Source organism: Pempheris klunzingeri, chromosome 8 (genome assembly GCF_042242105.1).
Source record: "Pempheris klunzingeri isolate RE-2024b chromosome 8, fPemKlu1.hap1, whole genome shotgun sequence".
NCBI classification, from domain to species: Eukaryota; Metazoa; Chordata; class Actinopteri; order Acropomatiformes; family Pempheridae; genus Pempheris; species Pempheris klunzingeri.
The window spans coordinates 14,844,072-14,865,369 of NC_092019.1; the positions used below are offsets into that span (position 1 = coordinate 14,844,072).

At 42.0% G+C, this 21,298-nt stretch overlaps 1 protein-coding gene across 1 annotated transcript; it reads right to left on the minus strand.

The window, feature by feature from the left end:
* Window positions 1-360: 360 nt before the first annotated feature.
* On the minus strand, window positions 361-21,283 carry mindy3 (MINDY lysine 48 deubiquitinase 3). Its single transcript, XM_070835175.1, has 16 exons — window positions 21,193-21,283; window positions 20,423-20,737; window positions 19,931-20,010; window positions 19,165-19,225; window positions 18,847-19,071; window positions 18,254-18,305; window positions 17,424-17,538; window positions 17,099-17,172; window positions 16,861-16,940; window positions 16,560-16,630; window positions 15,524-15,604; window positions 7,429-7,501; window positions 5,278-5,350; window positions 3,156-3,243; window positions 2,208-2,279; window positions 361-1,339 (listed from the first exon to the last, which is right to left on the minus strand). The coding sequence occupies exons 2-16, from the start codon at window positions 20,514-20,516 to the stop codon at window positions 1,190-1,192; spliced, it is 1,389 nt and encodes a 462-aa protein (XP_070691276.1). The 5' UTR covers window positions 20,517-20,737; window positions 21,193-21,283; the 3' UTR covers window positions 361-1,189.
* Between the last annotated feature and the right edge of the window lie 15 nt (window positions 21,284-21,298).

The following is a 21,298-nucleotide window of genomic DNA, read 5'->3' on the forward strand; positions in this document are numbered from 1 at the left end:
TGTGTGTTTCAGGATGCCTTATACAAAGCCAGTGTCTCATTTGTCTTCTTTGGGGATGTTTCGCTGACGACCAAACAGAAGCATGCAGTTTTCTCTCTTGGGAGTATTATTTTCTGTTTACAGAGAGGTGCTGAAGTCACCGCAAGTGTCCTGGAGATTTACTGAAATACTGATTTAGAGTCTCTGGGGATAAGAAGCATAAGTTGGTATGTGATTTAGCGCTCAAGGGATCCAGACAGCCCTTGGACATGCTGAACTCTGAGGTTGTCCGATGACAGAGTCAGGACGTGATATTTATGATTCAAAGACACAGAGATGAGGACAAACATCTATGATTTGAAGCTACCGAACCACACGTCATTTGACCAAAAAAGGGTGTTTATTCCAGAACCTTTGAGTGTGATAATAAATACATGAGCACTTGGCCAACATCCTGGTGTGGTGCATGAAGCACACACACACACTCACACACACACAAAGCACCTAAACCTGCGTCATCTTGGTGAAAACACTGACGAAACCCCCTGTTCACATGTCCAGCTCACTGTGTCTACGTTGGTCCCTTTATGCTGTAAACACTAAGCAGTATGTGTGTGACTGTGTGCATGCGTGTGTGTGTTCTCATATGTGGAAGGCTTTGGTAGGTTTTCCATCAAACAGTCGTATAGCTGGATTAACAGTAGTGTCTCACAGTCGACTGGCTGTACCTGTGGTGAGTCGCTGAACCAAACCAGTTTGTTCTCTAAACAGCGTCTAGCTGTCTACTGCTAAACTGTAGCAGAAGAGTCATCATAGAGCGGAGCTGTAAAAATAAACAGTCATTCAATTTGTTTTAAATAATCACATCATCAACATCCAGCGTGTCAATTACAAGCCATGGTGAACAGACAATAGCATGAACTGTAAAAGGTGAGTTTGTATTTTTGTGGAATGTGTGAGTGAGAATGACAGAATGGATCTCAGGCATTTATGTTTAGTCCATGAATGTGTTTATCTCAGTCTCTTGTGTGCATTTGTGTTTTTCCTCATTCGTCTGTGTTGTTTACGTGTATGTGTGTCAGTGGTTATAATCTGCTGACCTTCCACAGTCAACATGCAGAAGGGAAGCCGAAGATGGGTGAGTGTGTGTGTGTCAGGAGCAGTAGTGGTCCATCCACATACACAGACACACACGCAGACTCTGCCAGCACTAGTTCAGTGATGGGGAGCGTTCGGTGGTCCACAGCAGCTCGATGTAGGGCCACTTGGTCTGTAAGCAGCGCTTGACTGGAGTGTCGTCTGTCCGAACCATGGGGTCCTCAAAACCGAGCACCAAAGCGGTCCCCTCCACATACTCCACCTGAGAACACAGACGTGGGTCAATACACAGTGAACACACAGGCTTGACAGGCTTCAATTCCATTAATACCTCCTCAGACACTTCCTGTGAAGGGGTCAGGGGTGAGATGCAAGGGATGGATGCAAGTATTCAAGAAACACTCACAAGCACCTCCCCCCACACACACACATACACATACACATACACATACACACACACACACACACACACACACACACACACACACACACACACACACACACACACACACACAAGCACCCACACACATATACCAGCTGCAGGGGACTACTGTCAGCAGGTCTGTTATTCCCATCTGGTGTTATGGGAATGGAATTGCCATCACAACCTTATAGGCGCCTTGCTGCCACATGCATAAGTGTGTGTGTGTGTGTGTGTGTGTGTGTAGGCGTATACTTTAGTCTGAGCTCACATGTGGTGCCATTCCTGTATTTTAAGGTAGCAGTATGGAAAAAGGCTGCTTTACAGACTAGACAAAGTTGACAGATGAAGAAAGTGATATTCCTGAATAACAGGTTTTTGCACAGCCACAGCTACATCCACTGACAATCATCCATCAAACTAAGTCTGCTTAATAGGCCTGTGTCTGACCATTTGTCACAGCTAGGCTGCTGACAGTGGCCTCCATGTTGAAAACACTTGGAGAAATAGGAGGCTAAGCCAGGGATTTTTGGATGGATGGACAGGCTATTAGGCTCGCAATAGCTACTGTTTATTCTGGAGTGGCTGCCTGCCTCCAACTGTGTAAGTGTGTCTGTGTGTGCATGTGTGCGAATGATGACAGGAAAAGAAAAGAGCAGTAATAGGCAGAGAGAGAGAGAGAGAGAGAGAGAGAGAAAATATGTCTTACCCTCTCGTTGTGGTTGGACTGTTTAAGTCCATTGTAGTGGTAGATGGGAAATGAGTCTGGGATTCCTGAATCCTGAAACACAGGCGGGGAGCAGAGTGAAAAACATGTAATGTTGTCAGAGAGTCTCTGGGCAAACTGTTCTCACAGTGATGGAGGACACACAGAGGCAGAACATTTTTGAACCGAAATGTCAAACCAAGACATCTCTGCCTGCAACCAACGCTTAATGTTAAATCCCATGTGTTAAATTTAAATATGTATGTGTGTGTGTGTGTGTGTGTGTATCTGTGCATTAAAGCAAAGCCCCGCTCCAATTACCAGAAAACAGCCAACATTACGAAAATGTCCAAACAATGACATTGAGCCAAAACACTTCCCATGACTTTGGCTTAAAGGTGCAGAATGTTAATAGGGTGTGTTCTCTGTGAGCGTGTCCAGCATCTCGTGTTTATATGCCTATATATGAAACCTAACCCTCATCCCAATCCCACGTGTGTCTGAGTGTGTGTGTCCAGTTGGCTAATGGTAGTATAATTTCTTTGCGGCTCGGAGCCATTCCTCTGGTAAGTCCCTAAAGCCCTGATCACTTTAACACAGTTCCCCTCTATCTCTCCCTCTCTTGTCTTCTTCGCTTGCTCTGCTTTATAAAGGCGTCTTATTTCCCTTTCTGAGCTTCTCGGTAAATAACATCATATGATGGTGAGCATAAACACACACATTTGACGCCACAGGAATGCTTTTGGCATAAAAACCCTTTGATTTACTAAAACAGCACTCCACATATGCTTGGGAAATAGACATTAGTGTCACCCATATGTGCATATGTTAACTGTGGTATAGATTGTATGACTGGTGGAAGGTATTTGTCATACTGTGTGTGCATCTTTGAAGTGGAAGTCCAGCTCTGCACACACATACACACACTGCAAACACACACACAAACCACACCTGATCAGGGAAAAACTCCAACAGGAACGGGCCCAGAAGAATTATGCCCAAACTCTCTGGATCCAGCTTACTCTTCACCAGACTGACACTGAGAAGGCACAAAGAGAGAAACAAACGGATAAAGGAAAGAAGGTAAATAAGAAGTGAGCAGAAGAAAACAGATCCAGAAATCCAGAGAGAGGAAAAACAGAGAAAAATAACTTGCAGGTCAAAAAAAAGGTTGGAAGGAGCCATCAGGTCAGTGCTAAATAACAGACTGTGATACTTTGTGTATGAAAACCAAGTCAAATCTACAATCACCTCATCCCTCAGTGTGGACTTATGATGCATGTTTTGGTGAGTGCGTGCATGTTTTCATGAATACCGTGGTGTGACTAAATATACCTCCCTCCAGACATTCCTACGTCTTAGATCAGTGTTATCATTACTTTGTGATATAAAAATCTGGTCAGATTGCCCTTTTAAGGCAGTGAGGAGAGAAGCGAGGTTCATACCAAGAAACCGAGGGAGGGCGATGATGGTTTCTCCAGCTATTGATTTTTACAAGTACCATGTGCAGCAGGACAGCATACAGTGACGGTGACCCTGCTGAGGTGTCACTGAGCAACACTCTGAAACCCCAAAAGAAGTTAGATGTGCTGCTCTTTAGCCAACCTTCTGCTGCCTTTGTAAGAGGGAGAGAAAAAGAGAACATCTCCTCAGGGATCAATAAAATCTGTAATTTTTTAGAAAAAAATGTTTGTGGTTGTGTGATGGAGATCAGGGGAATTAGTTGTTTGTGGTGGGTTTGAACTGTATCCACTGTCTGACTGTATATGATTTAAAAACGGACTGGTCATGAGATGATGGTATGCTGAGCATGCCACAGTTATTGATTGTGACTGATCTATCTTCCTGTTGGGGACGTAATGCAGTCAGCTGATGTTTGTCTGGACTAGTTTATATTCACCATTTTTCTTCTTTAAGAATTACACGGGGCCAAATGATGGCAAGGGAATGGCAATCTATGAATATTTTTCACTTAATTCATCAATTTCAATATACCAGTTTGTTGAATTGTCTGAATGAAGCTTTCGATCTCTTATTATTGCTTGAAAATGTCATATAGTAACACTGGATTAGATATACTGGATGATTCATATGGGAATAAGGAAATATATCTTTGCATTCTAGTCATGTCAAATGTTCTACAACAGTTTGAAAATGCAGAAAAAAAACTTCAAGGCGTTTTTTCTTTTTAAGCTGATTTACATTTTTATATCATACATTTATGTTTACTTGCGTAAAAAACACAATAAAGAAGAATTTATTTTTTTTTAAGATCTTAAAACATTAGATAACTATTCAAAACATCACAAAACAAATGATCAAAACACTCTTTAATCTGTAATGTGACTTGTGCTGAGAAAGTTATCCACAAGGTTATTTTACCATGAATGGTAGCAGCTGACTGTCACAGGATATGTTGAAACACTAACTCAGTGGCAGCTTGAAAACTGTTTGCACTTATCTTTCATAAGTGATTAAAAAGTGTTCAATTTAGTGCTTCGAGTAACTCCTATTAATCACATTTTCCCAAGCACTAAAGGTTTTACTTTTTTCACACGGTGGAATCCCTGCAATAACTCTCTCATTGTGTGGTAAGGAATGAGACCCGCCTGTTTGCTGTGTTGTGTTGTGATGTATGCCCCATCTGGGGGTCTGCGGAGCAGATCAGTGGTCCAGTTACTTGGCCAGGGCCATGGCCGCAGCGTTAGAGCTTACTGTTCCGCAGACGAGAACGTGCTTCTGTTTGAAGCGGCACTTTAAAGCGTTTCCTCCCTCTCTCAGTCTTTCTTCCTGTTGTTAATGATCTCCCTCTAAGCCTCTGTTTCTTACTTTCTTTCGTTCCTTCTTTCTTCCTGAGCTTTTATAGTGGGCTCTCTCTGGTCTTACTTTATAGTGGCCTAGTAGTGAAACATGAGCACAAGGCTGCTGACCTGGCCTGGCTGTGACTTAGGAGTTAGAACTTTAGAAGCTCTACAGGTGCCACACACACACACACACACACACACACACACACATACACACACATACACACACATAATATACAAGCATAAAGCCTTGAACATGCAACACTTACTACTCTGGCTCTGAGACAAGGTCAAGGGCTTTCATCACATCCTCCAGCAGAGACTCTGGTATGAAGCCATTATCTGGAGAGAGAGAGATAGAGAGAGAGAGAGGGAGAGAGAGAGATGCATATAGTAACACTGAATACAGGTTTCAGCTGAAAATCAGGAAGACTTCAACTTTACCTACACACATATGGCACAAACACTATTTACATCATGGGTCCTGGCGAATGAACTCATCTGACACAACAAAAAAAAAAAAAAACAAGTGCACACACTCCTCACACTTTCTCTCTGACCTACATTCCATATGGCTGTGATGATTGCTTTACCTGAGAAGAGAAGCTTTAAACACTAACATGTGTTTTTGTCCGAAAGACTATTTGTGTGTTTCTAGGCGCTTACAGTTATGTCTCGTTTAAACATCGGCACGTGAGCCTGTGTGGTCCTGTTGTTTAGATACATACATAAACCCCAAGAGTATTGTGAAGGTGATTAGCTGACAAGCACTCTGCTTGTCCGCACTCAAGCAACTCAATCTCTCCTTTTCAATGCCAGATGTTCTATCAGAGTGGCAATTGACAGCGAGCAGATAGGGCACATACACACACTTCACAGGGACAATGACAAGCAACGAATATTAAAGAACAAGCTGAGATAGTGGGTTGTTGAGTGTGTGTGTGTGTTTGGTGAGTCACTGTAGTGCATGTGAATGGGCCTGGCGCCGTTTTTCCACATCACAGGGAGCTGTGCTGACTCTACATGTGACACAGACAGATTTATGGCCCTTTTACCAAGCACTCAACTGTGCTGCTGGCTGCAACATGTGTATATACTGTAGTGTGTGAATATACTGTATGTGTCATGTACAGTATATCCTCCTTTCTTGTGTGTATACATGTGCATTTACATCTGTGTATGCACCTACTGTAGCGCCTGCATGTGTGTTTGTGCGTGTCTTTGCACAAGTGTGGATGAGAGCAGACCATATGGCTTTCAGAATAACCTGGCAGAATATAGCAGAAGTGGATTTGAGAACATGGAAAGCAGCATTTTGTGCAACAGGAAAAGACAGATGAAGATTAAGGAAAAAAAAAAAAGATGACGGACGGTTAGGTTTACATAGTTGTTGTTGAAGTTAGCGGAGCAGACAAGCCTGCTCTCAGCTGGAACATCACTGTAACATTGCATTGTACCACACACAAAGACCTCTATAAATCAGCATTTTGGTCCTACAAGCCAGATAGTGAATAATGTTGTTTATGACAACAGAGGACAAAGAAGAGCACACTTAATTTCACAATAATAACACATAAACGTGATGGTACGTGCTATGACTGGTGAATTAGTTAGGTCCTCAGCAGAATGCTCTTGCGACATGGATAGCTCCGAAAGCGTCTGTTAACACCGTGCATGCTCATGTCTTGAGTGGGAATCCTCATCTCTCTCAACTCTTGCCTCCACAGCAGAAGAAAAACAATGCACAACAGATTTTAAGATGAAATGTTTCATTTAAATTTTTTTCTTGTCTCTAAGTTCTCATGACTCTAACATCCAACGCTATAATTTTGTGGGATATGACCCCTGCAGACTTCCGACTTTAGTTCATCTGACACGATGGTCTAGACTTCTCTGTGACTTTCTATTGTCATTGTATCACTCTCTGTGTCCTTCCCTTTTACCCCAGTCACCTGGAAGTGGCAAAAAATGTGGTTTTGGAAAAAGAGGAAAAGAGTGAAGGAGCGGTATGGTTGACTCAGCTGTAAGAGGACCTGATCTCACCAAACTAAACAAGATGAGAGATGGGAGGAGAGAAACAGACCCTCGGTCTGTCTGCAGAAGAAAATAATAAAGACAAGAAACAAGAAACAAGAGGCGAGGAGGGCAGTGAAGGTTAGAAATGCATCTGCTTAACCAGGAAGAAGGGAAGATAAAGACAACAGGGCCAGGATATAGTTTGCTCTGTTAATATGTGTATAGCTGTGTTAGAGTGAACGCTTGGATTAATTTAAGTACATTGTTGTGCCAGGGTTTTCATATAGCTGGTGTACTAATGAGCAAATAACGTGTAATGATCTAAAAAAAAAAAAAAGAGTGCATGGGGTGAAGGGCAGAGATGCGAATCATTGGCATCATAATGATAATGTGTTGTTCATTACCTTCAGGATCAAATGACTGGAAGACCCTCCTTGCCTGTTCTGATGGAGACTCTGGACCCACCAGGGACATCTCCTATAGCGAGAGAGCGGGGGAAAGAGAAACAGAAAGATAGGAAGAAATAAAAGAAAGAGAAAAATGGAAGAGCAAAAAGGTGAGAGATTATGCATGACAACACGAAGAAGTTTGACACAGAGATTTGTGACTTAAGTGAGGAGACGGGGAATACTGCAGTCAGACAGTGAGCAGAGAGCCAGAGCAGGGAGGAGAGGAAGAATTAGATCACATTATAGAAAAACATAGCTTTATCAGTGCTGAAACATTAAAACAGTGCAGTGTGAAGCGCCAGCTAGCTAGATCTACTCACAACATTAGAGCAGTGCAGCTTGAGGCACACTCACAACTAACAGACTTTGATTGTTGTTGTCAAGGTTTGCCGGCACTAATGTACAGCACATTACAGTGAAGAAATGCAGTCAACATACATTACCACCCACTGCAGAAGTGTGTGTGATTCACTGCTAATGTGCGCTATACATGTAAGTGTGTGTGACTATGCATGATCTAAAAGGGCCAGTGCAATCACCGGAATCCATTGGGTTATTAACTGATCTTCTGATAAAGTTAGACGGCTTGTTTTCACTCCAAACACACAATCAGGAAATCAAGTCTTACATATACAGCCCATGATTTATGACAAGCTCTGCAGAGTTTGTTTGTTGGTGAGGTTTAGAAAGTGCAGTGTTGGCAAGGGAGATCCGAAATGAGTGGGGGTGCGTATATGCGCGTACAAGAGGGTGATGCCCTTTTAACTGGCCTACAATGTACATGCCGATTAAATGAAAACCTCTTTTCTTTCCCAACACCAAGGGCCTCAGCGTGCTTCAAACAAAGTGCTTGTCAGATCATCTAACAGCGTAGAAAACCCCCTCCACTCACATTCATCCAACATGGGAATTGGTGCAACAGCATGAAAGACATTGAGGAGAAAGTGACGAGAGTGCACACGGTCACCCCCATTTATAAGATCCATTGCCTTGAAACAATAAAGGAATCCAAAAGCCACGAAGCTCTTGGAGAGGGAAGCAGTGTGACATAGCCAGGAGGAGGATATTAGGAGGATACAGAAGGATTGTTGTGCAGCGTTTACATCTTCAGATGTGGCTGGGCGACACAGTGAAATACCAAGTTTGTTTTAACCATGCTGAACCCTTAAAAAGGTCCTCTATTATGCAAATGCACTTTTTAACATCGTTTCAACATAAAAAAACAACTCTGAGAAAAGACAATACTCTCTCTGTTACTCTCTCCTGCTCTATCAGTGAATGTGGCCAAAAACACGGCATTTAGCTGCGACTCCCTTTAAGATGTCATAAGGGGATCTGTTGAACATGTGATCTCCAGCCCTTCAGCGGGCTGACTGTCCCGCACTCTCTGAAAAAACCTGAATCCACCTTGCTGTCCGCCATTGTTTTTCTGTCACTAATGCCAGCTCTCTGTAATACGAAGACATCGAAGGCGAGAGCAAAGCATGCAGATTGTCTGTTCTTCTAAAAAAGATTTTTTTTTAAAATGTGTTTTTTGAACATTAAACCATGCAAACCTGTTCTAGTAGGAACTCCACTTGAACACTTAAAAATGAGCAGAATATGGGACCTTTCACAGCCTTAACCCAGAAACTTGTGACAGATCTCACGGGATAGGAGCATCCTCTAATGTCCTCCCTTTTCTTATATTTTTAAGCATTATCTGATATAACAGTGTCTGATCTTGTCCAGAGCTTACAGTAAGTTAAACAGCTGGATAACCATCAGCTTCTGATAAGCAACATAGCAAGCAAACAATGATAAGGAGAGCAGGGACCTCGAAAACATCTTGAATGAGTGGCTTTTAGAGAAGTTTAAGAAAAAAAGCTCAGGAGATAGAAGGAATACTTTTCCAAGAGATCGAAATGAGATTGAAATCAGATACACACACACACACACACACACACACACACACACACACACACACACACACACACACACACACACACACACACACACACACACACACACACACACACACACACACACACACACTCTCATACAAAGTGTGTGGGTGAGAATCTTCTATACGAGTGAAGAAGGGAGTGTATTTATAACAACGAAGCTCTGGACAAACACACAATGTTTTTGGAGAGCAAATGAACCCTGCTCATCTCCTTTAGCTGGCCTTTATTAAAGCCTGAGCCTCAGATCTACCCAGGCTGCTTGAGTTTCATGGTCCACTTATTACTGTATTCAGTGCTTACTCAGGGAGAGACAGAAAGAGGGAGAGGGAGAGAGGGGTTCAGGGGGACACATCGAAAAGAGATGACTCCCAGCTGCTGGCTCTTCGGATGCAAAGAAAAACAGACGCGGACTGGCGAACACGCACTCACACACTGTTCTGTCACACAAGAGTATAGCAGGGTCCTGATGTGTTAACATTACAAGCTCCATAAATCTGACAGTAGATTTGTCATTAGCTAGATATGTCTATGTTTCACTTACAGGGGTGCATGAGGGTAATTTTGCTGTCCCAGGAGGAATAAAGTGCTAAAAACGTTCCTCAGCGGTTGACTGCAATCTAAAGACGAACTCACTAAATGTGAGACTAACAGTGAAGTATGTGCCTTGAAACATGAACTGTTTTGATAAACCTTAACTTGAACTTATACAATACAGTAAAGTATAACTGAACTAATAAAACACGTATCCCTTCTAAAAGTGATGAAAAAAGAAGCTGAATCGATCTTGGGCTGCTATACACAGTCCTGCTGTTGTAAATCCAATGTGCCTCGTGTGCCAAAGCTCAGTTAACACAGTTCATTGTCTTCCGTAGTGGGATGGACACAGTCTGCAGAAATCACCAGGTAATGCCACGGTTACAGGATGTCAGCACATCACCAAAACACAAACACTCGTAAGTGGTCAACAACGAAGGATACAACAAAACATACTATTACTGCTTGGACACACAAGCTAATATGAGGCTAATTAACACACAGAAAAGAATGTGAGCATAGGATCATGCAAATACACACAGACACACACAATGGCAGCAGAAATTATGTGACTGTGTGTGTGTGTGTGTGATGACAGGTTTGCCTGGCTGTCTTTGATCTGTGTTTTATTAGAGGCCTGAGGAAGATGCTGCTGAGTTGGAAAACATGCCATGGAGCTAACACACTCCACAGGGAAGGTGTGTGTAAGTGTGTATTTTTGTGTCTCAGCGTTTCTTTCCTCTCCATCCCACTGAGTAACCATGTGCGTGCGTGTGCGTCTGTATGTGTCTGCGTAAGAGAGAGAATCTATGCAATAATTAGGCCTGTCGCCTGTTTTTGTTTGCTTTTACTGGAAAACAAGCTGGTATTCTATTCTCTCAACGTGCGCAAATATTCATAGTCAAGCAGAGATACATTGCTATGAGACACACTTTTGCACTGATGCCAGGTCCTTTGTAACTGTGTCTTATGAAATCAAGGAGCACATTCCAGTCTCTGCAGTCCCACTTATTTGCACCACCTTAATGGAGCAACAACAAGCTACCCTATGTAGGAATACAGCAAGAACAACACATGCAGGCATGCACCACTCCAAGGACTTAAATATACACATAGTAATGCAGAGCATTTGCTCTGAGCAAAACATGAAATCAAACATGCACTGTTTAAGAGCCAACAATTTCAAATGTCCTGCTTTACACTCTCTTAGATAAAGCTTGGCTGATATTCATGTAACCTCTTTTCCATTTGCGTAATTTTGGGGAAGTTCTAATGACCAGTGCCCAAACCTCTAACCATCTGCACTTCTGTTGCCATCTCCTCACTAGACTTAGTGGCTCTCTTAGGTTGACAACCCATCCTGTGTAGGCCTTTTTGCTCTTGTTCATTCTCTTGCACAACTGTATCCCCTTTTTACCTGCCTTTTCCTGTGCTAAGTAGGTACTCAAGTTTTGGAGCATTTCCTCCCCTCCCACCCCTGACTTTTTCTTCCTTTCTTCCTTCCCCCTTTCATCCTTTATCTCCTCATGCAGGTAGGTACTTCAGGAAAGACAGGTAGGTATAGTACTTTACTAGAGTTACTCTTTCTTTCCCTCCGGTCCACCCAAAGAGCCATTGTGTGTTCTGAGAGGCTCTGAGTGGCCATAGAGTGCGTCTGAAGGGATCAGTTTCGAGACGACAAAGCAGAGGTCTTGGACAGTGTCTCCTGCCTTGTTCTTAGCAAGCAACGACAGCCTCACTACATGACAGGCTGAGAAGTAAACTGAGGGGGAGTCTGTGTGTGAGGGCTTGTTATGTACAGTGTCGGTGTGCTTGTATATGTGTCTGTTTTGTTCACCTTAACTAGCCTCTGTCCCATGTGACTACGAGTATGGAAAACTTATCTCTGTCGCTACATAACGAGTAATGCAGTATCTACCGTATGTTTGTATGTGTGTGTGTGTGTTTCAGGTGTGACAGGCAGGACAAAGAAGTGATTTATGGAGCTGTCTTGGATGAGAAAGAGTGTCTCACCAGAAAAAGGAGGGGACACCAGAGGATATTCATATAGTGCAATGATGGGTCCTATAACAGAGAACAACACACAGGGGAAAAGGAAGAATAATGCAGCACACACACACATACACAGACAGCTTTTCACTCTACTACAATGGCCTTTGGTCTGACCTGACACAGATTATTAATGACTGTTAATGTACACCGCTTTGTTATTGTGGGTTTGTGTGTGGCCTGCACCCACAGATCATACCAAGAACAGAAAGTAATCCTCTTTAACCAAAAACAAAAGTCTTCTGCTCTGTTGTATTTTAGTCCCGTTGCTGTTTTAGAATATTAAAAAAATATCATTATTGAATTATTGGCAGTTCATTATTGAATTTGAGAAAACTTCAAGTTTATGTAATATAATATTGTAAACTAAAGGTTCTTTTACTAGCTTTGCCACCTGAGCACATTAAACTCACTGAAGGAGGCTGTGGGATGCAGTCGAAAGCTCTAGTAAAAAGTAGCAAATCAAATTAAATTCAATTACACAAATATTTCAGAGATAACGTTATTATAATGATTTCAACATTATAGCCCAGTCCATTTGGCAATACCATCAATGTAAGAGGTTATACGACCTCACTAAAAGAAACTGACCTACATTACTGTGTCTGTACAAAGTTCCTGCTCTTTCCCAGTCCTTGAAGGACATTTTGCATGTGTGTGCAGACAGAAGCTAGAGTCTTAAGGGACACAGAGCACCACGGCGGCTGCTCGCTCTCCTAGTAAATCACTGACCCAGAACACGACTACTGTACACACACACACACACACACACACACACAAAACACACACGTAACTCCCTTGAGAGGCAGAGATACAGCCTGTGAACCTCATCACTCAGTGAGGAGAGTAAAGACTGATGAAAAATGTCACAGGAGGACCACCCCTCCCCACTTTCCCGAGTGACCACCACACCACTCTTTAAAGTGCATCCTTCCTTTCCACTTCCTTTCTTCCTCTTTCCTTCCCATGAGGGACTAATAATCTGAAGAGGTTGGCTGAGGTGCGCTGGGGAATCTGTTTCATGGGCAACCAACCCACTGTTCACTGCAGTGGATAGTTACTTCAAAGACAAGGGGGGGGGGGAACGGAAGAAAGAAAGAATCCTTTTTAGACATATGGCATGATATGTCTCGTACATCACCACCCATCCTTCTTCTACTTCCCTCTCTGTCTGTCCGTCTTCCTTTCTGTCCTTCCACTGGCGTCTCAGAAACTCCAAAAACAGATCCCATTACATGCCATTATACACACTCAGCCTTTTTCTCACATACACATACACACACACATTAATACAAGAGCGGACAAAGAGTGTTGGGGGTGTTGTGGGTAGGGATCAGAGATGGTGGAATGGCCTTTGTGTAGGTAGATTAGATAAAAACACTAATGCTATTAAGCTGATGGTCTGAAAGCCACAGTCACACACTGACAGCGACTCAGGGGAATACACACCCGTCCCCAATGGCAGACAGAAGGAGCCGCTGACACATCAGAGGCAGGTATCAGGTTTTCTGCTTTTGTAGGGATGGCTCTATGTCAGACCTAAAAGCTACATAACCAGGTAGCGTGTATTTTTGTATCACAAAGTCTCGGAAATCTCAGTGTGCTTCAAATTAGCTCTAAACATAGATTTCCTTTCAAAGATGACAGGGTCACATTTAGTGAGGTCTACCAGCAGAGCGCCTCTGCCCCAAGTCTTACCCCTTCAGCTTGGGGCTCGAGGTTATACAGCCGGCATAGTGTAGCGCCAGCCATGTACGTCAGTTCTTATGTATGCATGTGTGTGAGTGTGTTCAAGTGTGTTCCTAGTCTCCAGCGGGACAAATGAATCCAGATGGGAACTCTGGAATCACATTCCCTACAGGAAGCCATCCACCTGAAGCCACACACACACATACACACACACACACAACCCTAATGGTAATCAGGATTGGGTTCCCTGTGCTCTGGAATGTGTGTGAGAGTCTGACTCTATGCGTGTGTATATGTGAACATGTCACTGGTGCCAGGGGAGTTGTAGCAATCGGTAAGTCATCAGCGCATGCATGACGACTTTGGGTCATCACTGAGCTAACATATGATCCACTCGCCTAGCAGGCTTGAGCTTAATGTATGTAACTGAGCTTTTAATCAATGGTGTACTAAGGGTGTGGCGTTATGATGGAGATGATTGCCTTGGAGTTTTTTGTCTCTCTGGTGCCATTTTCACAGCAGCGGAGAGAATTGATTTGCAACAACCAAACCTGCCAGCTTAAGTACACAGTCTACAGCAATGTATTATGTTACATGTTCACTGATAGAAATGATAAACATGCTTGTCTGAGTGCAAACAGGGTGAGGGTCTCCACATGCACATATCTACACTAGCACTGTGATCTGATGATTCATATTTCTACCTAAGAGTCAGCATTTCTCTCAAAGTTACAACAGCAGGGTTGACCTCAATCAGGGTATGCATTCTGTAACTTGTGGCAAAGCACATATCTGAATTGCTGCTATAGAGGCATCTCGCCTCCATTTTGACCACATGAACCTAGCTCCAATTTTGTTTCCTGGACAATGATTCCTTTCACTTTAGCATGTATTTGTTTAGAGTTATTGACATGTATACACATTAGCCAAATTAACAAAGACTAACAATGATCAATTGTGCAAAACTACAGTTATGTGTGTGGTTGCCTACTAAAGCCAAGAAGTGACCCAGAAAAGCATTAAGGAGACCATCTTTACTCCTTTTGAAACAGGTGCCATGTCCTTGTATCTTTAATGTCCTCTTTCTAGCATTAATCTAAATGTCATGCGATCAAAAGTGTGCTGCGCCATTCCATGCTAAATTATTTCTCAAACCAACTTTGTCAACATTCAATCAACATTTCTTGAGATGCAGAGAAGCTCAAGCATGAGTACTCTAAAGGAACTGTTTGTGATTAAGTTCCTGAGTGTCGTTTCTGGGGCTCCTTAAGCACGACACAAAAATATGTTCTCATGAGCAATAGCCAGGCCAGAAAAGTGTGTGATCCACATTGTTGGAATTAACCTGACAGTGAAGGTAGACAGAAGTGTACTGTAAACGAAGGCTCCTGTTAGAGTCCAGATTCAGCAGTTCATCTGTATCATGGTCATATATTATGAACACCACATTGTTTAGTTGATCACAGATGGTTTAGAAAGAAAGAAAGAACATAAAAATTGTGTGCAAGTGTTGTGTGCATGTGTGTGGGTGTCTGCACAATTATTCTTTGGAAACTGCCCTTTTTTCCCCCTTAATGCTGGATAGGTGAAAAGCCAAGAAACAGCACTGGCCATATATGACTATCTCCAGTGCTCATTTTTCCCTCCCCTCTTTTCTGCCTCTCTTTTTTCCCCAACATTGATATCTGACCTGTACTATATTAAATCTGTTGAGCACATTCCTTATTTTGGTTTTTCTAACCTGCTGAGGGGACTGGCTTATATTACACACTGTGTGTATGAATAAGTGAAATATGTGTTTAGTTGCTCATGGATGAGAGTGTTGAACTTGCCTTGGTAAAAAACACAGAGAGGTGAGTTTCACTGCCAAGGATCCAAATAGGGAACTTTGGAGACTTGAGGAATGTCCCGACCTGAAACACACACACGGACAGTAAAAGGAATGCGTAACAAATGAGTGTCTATTTTCAGCATGAATCAGTAACTAATCAAAATTTAACAAATCTTTTTCAAGTGCATTAATATTTCAACAAATTACATGGCACAGTACATGAACAGCAAGCTACTTCGGTGGATTCTCGACAAATAGTACAATGTGGTGAAATATGTATTATTCATGTTCACATTCAACTCATTTTCACTTGGATCATCTCTTATTAGTCGCTTGCTCTTCTGAACTGCAGTGTCATATCCAGCTTGAACTTGATTTCCAACAATTAACAATCGACCAAACGTATGAACAGCATTTATAGAGCAGCTTATCTCTTATCATCTTGTTTGATAAGATGATGTCTTAAATCATTCCCATCAGTCTACTAGTTACTTTGGCAACCACCTACTTGCCATTAATTCATCATGTCTTTTCTTTGCCCATTTACAGAATTCATGACTCAACTCCAACTTTTTGGGTTTATATTGGCAGTGACAAATAAATGGCCAAGATTCCTGTTTTCCAAGATGACAATTATGTGCATGTCACATGTATTTACAAATCTTTTTTATGATCTATTTTCACTAAATGTATATTTTTAGTACATGTGTGCCAGAAAATAAAAGTGTGGTGAGAGAGGGGAGTTTACAGTTAGTCTGTTGGGACTGTTCCTTCCAAACACATATTTTCACACGGGAGCTCTCACTGTGGTTTGTGTTCATATTGAATATATCCAACATCACAGAGTCACAAGTAACAGTGAGAATTTATGTGTTTATTTGCACTTCTAGCACTCTCTCATGTTACTGTATACAGTGTGTGTTCACTTCAATTACTCGCGAGTCCTCACCAAAAAAATAAATAAAAATCCTCTGCATATTTGCCATGAACAACCATTGGACAATTTGCTTCTTGTAGGAACCTGTATGCGGGAGTACCTTGCAGTAGCGCAGTGATTCCATAAGCGTGAGGAAGCCAACTGATGCCTGTTTATGAATACCATGCAGTTCTACAAGACAGGGAGAAAAAAGAGCAACAAAATAAGAGTTTGTTAAATTATGTCAAACTGGCATTAATTTGTGCATTGCTGTGGGATGTAAGAATTATTGCCCTCTGGTGGATATGGGTTAAATCTAGTGCTGCAAAACTGAGTTCTGTGAGTGTGGTATGAGCGATTGTGTCTGTTGTGTGAATGTGGCGTGTTTGTGTGTATGTGCAGTGACTTCATTGAAGTCTTACTCATGCCAGAGCACTCCCTGTCTCCATCCCAGACATTTGACACAGCATGGCCAGTTACTAGGAGGTTCACCAGGCTCTGACTGAAAGAACAGATAAGAAAGAAGACATTAAGCATTCAGAAAGAACATACGATATATATTCTGTACCCACACAAGCGGCACAAGGACCATGCAATATTGTATAACTTCCTGTGTCAATGTAACAGATGAGGACAATTAATGAGGAGGTATTTATGTACCTGCCATGGCCATGCACAGGGTCTATGAGAGGCTCCATTGTGTCCTGGATCTCATTTCTTATATTCTCTATGCCCTGCACAGAGAAGACCAGCAGAGACAAGTCTGCATTTAGTTTTTGAAAATTTGAAAATTAATGCACAGGAAAAATGACTTAAAATCACAAAACATGATGATTAAAATCCCATTAAATCCCATCTTATTTTGGGTTTCAGATTTTAATAAAATCTTATTTAATGATCACATCATTCAATATGGTAGAAACAGCATTTAAATCAGTTGTTAATGTTTCTATCAATCTCTCTACTAGCCATTTCTTGTCTTTACCTTGGTGAGGATAACAGAGTAGAGGTAGAGCAAGACTCCACAGCACCCCCTCCAGGTGTGGTAGAGAGACAGCACCTCCTCTCTGAGACCTGACACTGACATCACAGTCCGCTTACTGCAGGAAGGGACCAAACACCAGGTTGATTTATGAAACAGTCAGAGGACAGAACATCTGTTGGACCTTAGGATCTATGAGATTGGTGTTTTAATTGAGTTCACCATGCCAGATTGGTAAAGATAACTTCATATGACATAAATCGATAAAATACATCAGAGGACAAAAAAGATGTGATATTGTCTATTTGTAGCCACTACCCTCTTTTGCTCCACCTTAGAAACCTTGCTAGTGGAGTTGTCTGTCTTAGTTAGCATGCACTACTTCACTGTGAGTCAGCACTGCTTTTTGCTGACTGTGTTCTCAGCCTCTGGCAAACGCAGTCTTGCATTCATTTAGTTTGTGCGTGTGACAGACAGTGTGTGTGTAAGAAAGGTAGTGAGAAGTAGTTTTTTTTTTTTATTGGGCAATCAATGGAAGTGCTGAGTCGGCAACTTGTGAGCAAAGTGAAATAGCTAATTCAATGTGAAGGCCAATTCTTGCAGACTAGATTTATCAAATACTACCCCTCCTGTCCTCTGTGCTATCTTATGAGAAATATGTAGTTCTCCATCCCAGCACTGCACATTGGGAATTGTAAAACACGGATTTGCAATATCTTTATCCCTCCAGAAACCCACAGCATTGCTTAATGCCAAGATGATCTGAGACGAGACAGTCAAGAGCATAAAGATGCAAGGTGTTAGCTGCAGTGAGAATATGAAGTGTCACTTACTGGAGAACACTGTGAAATCGCTCAAAGCCAAGGTCTTCAGCAGCCAAAGCAGCTAGGCACAAGAAAACAGATAGACACACACACACACACACTTTAACAGTGTATTTGTGTTTACACAGAGGAAAACAGTACAAGGTCACAAATATTAAAGGTGCACTAGAGTACATTCACAAAATCATCAACAGTCATGTGAGTCCACAATATAAAACACTGCACTTAGTTCTCCGGGGTATAAGTAGCACACAGTGAGTGTGTCCTTGGCTGTCAAATATGAATACAAGTAGTCTGCACTTATAACCCAGTTCTGAAATGGTGTTTAGGTGCAGTTTGTATTTAATGACTTTGGTCATTAGAGCTCCCTATAAGCAAGAGTGCAGGCCACTACTAAAACAAACCCTTCTTTGGATTCTTTGTTGACCACTTCAATATGTGAAGGACACATGCACTGTAGCATAAGAGCACAACACAGAAATACTTCACAATTTCTAAGCGACACATTAAAAGTAACCAATTTTGTGATTAATGGAAAAAATGAAGCTTGAGTGAATGAACCAGTATTCATATTTTGGGAACATGACAGACATAGGACTCACTGGGTTGCTGTTCCTGTGATGGCTGGCTGCTCTCTGGTTCTGGCATGTCCTGTGTTTGCGACTGAGACTGTGTTTGCGTGTTAGTATGTGTGGTAGTGTGTGTGCTAGTACGTGGGCTCTGTCCCTTGGCCCACGTCACCAGGCAGAACCCTGTGGAGGGGCTGGAGCAGGCAGACTCCAGGATTTCACTCAACGTTGAACACAGTGCTGTTTTCTGCTCCTCTTCTAACAAACACAAACAAAAATCATTCATTATTTAACCAGCCATAAAACAGGAAAAAACAATGACTATAAACTATGGTTTTGATGACGATCTACCTGTTATCTGTCTCCAGTTGGAACTTTCTCTGTTGAAGAGAATGTTCTTTAAGAGGAAAGCCTGCAAAGAAACACAAACTTTGTCAGAGTTGAAGGAAAACATTTAATTATGCAATAGGTTACATTTGCTATTGTATTGTATTGTATTGTAAGTATTGTTTGTCTAAATTACCAGTGTCCTGACAAAAAGAGCTACTGCTCAGAATGACGGGCCAACATGATGTGCGCACAAGTACAGTGCGTTAAAGAGTCAAAAAAACTACACCAGAGGACATGCCCATAATTATAAACTACCAGGATTTTTTTATAGGGTAAGGAGTGGTCCTCTAGAGGAAAATGAAATGAAATGAGATTAGATTCAAATGTTTTCTCTAAAATTAGCAAGACACTAGGAGAGCTACTAGTAGCTCTTCCTGAGTAGGTAGCATCAACTGTCAGAACACCACCCTCACAGTCTTAAAGAGCATTGCATTGCCAACGATGCATATACCTATAGACAGACTACAAACTTTGATGCACATTTCAAGTCAGTCTGCCACGTGTAAAAACTGGCTCACTGCAAAAGGCCCAAGTGAACTTGTGGATGATGTTCATTCTGGGACAGAGCACTGTTGCAGATCACATTGTCCCATTCGTAACGATACAGTTTTAAACACTTCTGCCTAGTGAGCATGTAGGACGGCTGTGGGGGTCAGTACTTCACCTGGACTATGCTGGACATTGAAACTGTGTAATAATACTGCAAGAAGGGCGAAGTGGATTATACCTGGACAGGTGCAATGACAGCACATGGCCCTCCTTCAAACTGCTCCAGTGCTGTATGCTCATTTTCACTAAAAACAAATCCTGTGATAAAAACAAAATAAAATCTCCCGTCAACAGAGCAACCTTAATTTTTTTCTTTTCACAGTAATAAGAAATAAGGTGTTTTTTAGACAGTTTTAGTCTGCAGACATCAGAAAACGACACACAAAAAATGTATGTACGCAAATCATATCAAAGTCCACAGAGTAAATTCAGGCTTAAGTCCAGAGCTGTAATGAGTATTGCAGTAATTATTCAATATGACAATATACAATATTCATACCAGCCCTTAACAAGATATTTCACCACTTATCTGCCCCTCTGCTAGGGAGGAAGACCTAACAGCGGAAATCACCTGTTGTAGTCTTCTGGTTAGATACATTTTAAGTGAAATATGATCTCTTTCTGCAAAATACTTTCAGTCATATCATCATACTGAGACAAAGCATCATACCTTGTGTCCATCTTCGGAAGATGGAGGCAGATACTCCTCCACTGGAGGGTCTACCCCAAACCAAATCCACCACCTCTTTATTCAAATCCGACATGACAAATTTTTACTGCTAGTGAATCCACAGGCACTCCGTCTTCAGTCGAACAGCCGTTGAGGCCAACTTGCTAGCTCTTTCCGAGGTTGATAGTCCACTTCTCTCGGCAAGTTGAGCCTGTGGCATTGGCCACAAGCTACCTGTGTGGCACGACACAGTCTGACTCCAGCGGCTGCCAGCAAACTGGCGGGTAGGAATGACATTAACGTAGCCACAGCAGCCTGCAAAGTAAAGGTACAGAAACATACGCCAAGGTTACTGTCTATAACCTTAAGAGTTTTTGTCACAGATAACTGAATTACATACTAGGGCGACATTGGCGCGACATACGCTATAAACTTATACTAACATCAGGCGAAAAGGCTAACAGTTGCGTTAACGTCAAATAGTCACAAAGGGTGGTTAGTAATGACAGTAATGTTACCTTATAATAGGGTTAGCTGTTTCTGTGGCGGCGTTGTTGCATTGTTGTGAAATAACCGTGTCAATGCTGAGGTTTTAAAAGCTGAATTGGCTTGGGAACGCTAATGTCAGCAGTTAGCATTAGCTTTACTACTAGCAGCTAATCTTTCATTGCTTTGTCATTCAATTGCTTCTCACGCTACAGCGATGTCGATAGTTATTGTATGAATTCACACGGGTTGGCATTAGTTAGATAACGTTAAAGCGTAATTACCTTAATACACAGTCGAGTAATAGGATTCCGTATTGATAATATATTTTGGTGGCAATTTCACTATCACCAACGGCTCTGTCATTCGTTTATTTACAACAGAATTGCA

Excerpts from the sequence above, each read along its gene's own strand:
- mindy3 (XM_070835175.1), bottom strand. The coding sequence starts at position 20,516 with ATGTCGGATTTGAATAAAGAGGTGGTGGATTTGGTTTGGGGTAGACCC. Across the intron at positions 20,011-20,422 it reads CTTCCGAAGATGGACACAAG|GATTTGTTTTTAGTGAAAAT; the intron begins GTATGATGCTTT and ends TTTTTATCACAG. Across the intron at positions 5,351-7,428 it reads CCAGTCATTTGATCCTGAAG|ATAATGGCTTCATACCAGAG; the intron begins GTAATGAACAAC and ends CTCTCTCTCCAG.